This window comes from Bison bison, unplaced genomic scaffold (genome assembly GCF_000754665.1).
Source record: "Bison bison bison isolate TAMUID 2011002044 unplaced genomic scaffold, Bison_UMD1.0 scf7180017864537, whole genome shotgun sequence".
Classification (NCBI taxonomy): domain Eukaryota; kingdom Metazoa; phylum Chordata; class Mammalia; order Artiodactyla; family Bovidae; genus Bison; species Bison bison.
This window is the reverse complement of record NW_011495085.1, coordinates 6,936,411-6,937,263: the sequence shown is the minus strand read 5'-3', so window position 1 is coordinate 6,937,263 and position 853 is coordinate 6,936,411. Positions and strand designations below refer to the sequence as shown.

General features: G+C 56.6%; 1 protein-coding gene across 1 annotated transcript in view; it reads left to right on the top strand.

Moving 5' to 3' along the window:
- The first annotated feature begins 279 nt into the window (after positions 1–279).
- Positions 280–853, top strand: part of P2RY4 (pyrimidinergic receptor P2Y, G-protein coupled, 4) — a 15,171-nt gene continuing 14,597 nt past the window's right edge. Inside the window, exon 1 of the mRNA XM_010832128.1 lies at positions 280–848. Coding sequence (XP_010830430.1) covers positions 280–848 — 569 coding nt within the window. The remainder of the gene's footprint in view (positions 849–853) is intronic.

The following is an 853-nucleotide window of genomic DNA, read 5'->3' as shown; positions in this document are numbered from 1 at the left end:
CCCTGAAGGACAGAGTTAGCTGCAGAAGAACAACCCAAATCCACTGACTGCCCTCCTGAGCCGCACTGCTGCCTGCTACCTACTACTCCCTGGGCTGGACCAAGGGATCTCTGGAAGAAGCCAGGCTGGCCTAGGTTACCTCCAGATGCATCCTCTCAACCCCTACTTGTGCCTCAACCATTGCCCTCCCCATTCTCTGCTTTCTTTCCCCAGGTTAGGGCTAGGTGGCCAGGGAAATCCAGCTACCCTCACTCTGCCCTTTCTGCCTCTAGGGGCACCATGGCTGGTACAGAGTCCTTGCTGTTCACAACCTTAGGCGCCCACTCAGATCCTGACAACAGTGAGATGGAACTGGACTGCCAGTTTAACGAGGAGTTCAAGTTCATCCTGCTGCCCGTGACCTATGCAGTTGTCTTCCTGCTGGGCCTAGGCCTCAATACCCTGACCATCTGGCTCTTCCTCTTTCGCCTCCGACCGTGGGATGCAACAGCCACCTACATGTTCCACTTAGCCCTGTCAGATACTTTGTATGTCCTATCACTGCCCACTCTTGTCTACTATTACACAGCCCGCAACCACTGGCCCTTTGGCACTGGGCTCTGCAAGTTCATCCGCTTTCTCTTCTATTGGAACCTCTACTGCAGTATTCTTTTCCTCACCTGCATTAGTGTGCACCGCTACCTGGGCATCTGCCACCCACTGCGGGCGCTGCGCTGGGGCTGCCCACGCCTTGCTGGCCTTCTCTGCCTGGCAGTTTGGTTGGTCGTAGCTGGCTGTCTCGTGCCCAACCTGTTCTTCGTCACCACCAGCCCCAAGGGCGACACCGTCTTGTGCCACGACACCACTCGGCCTG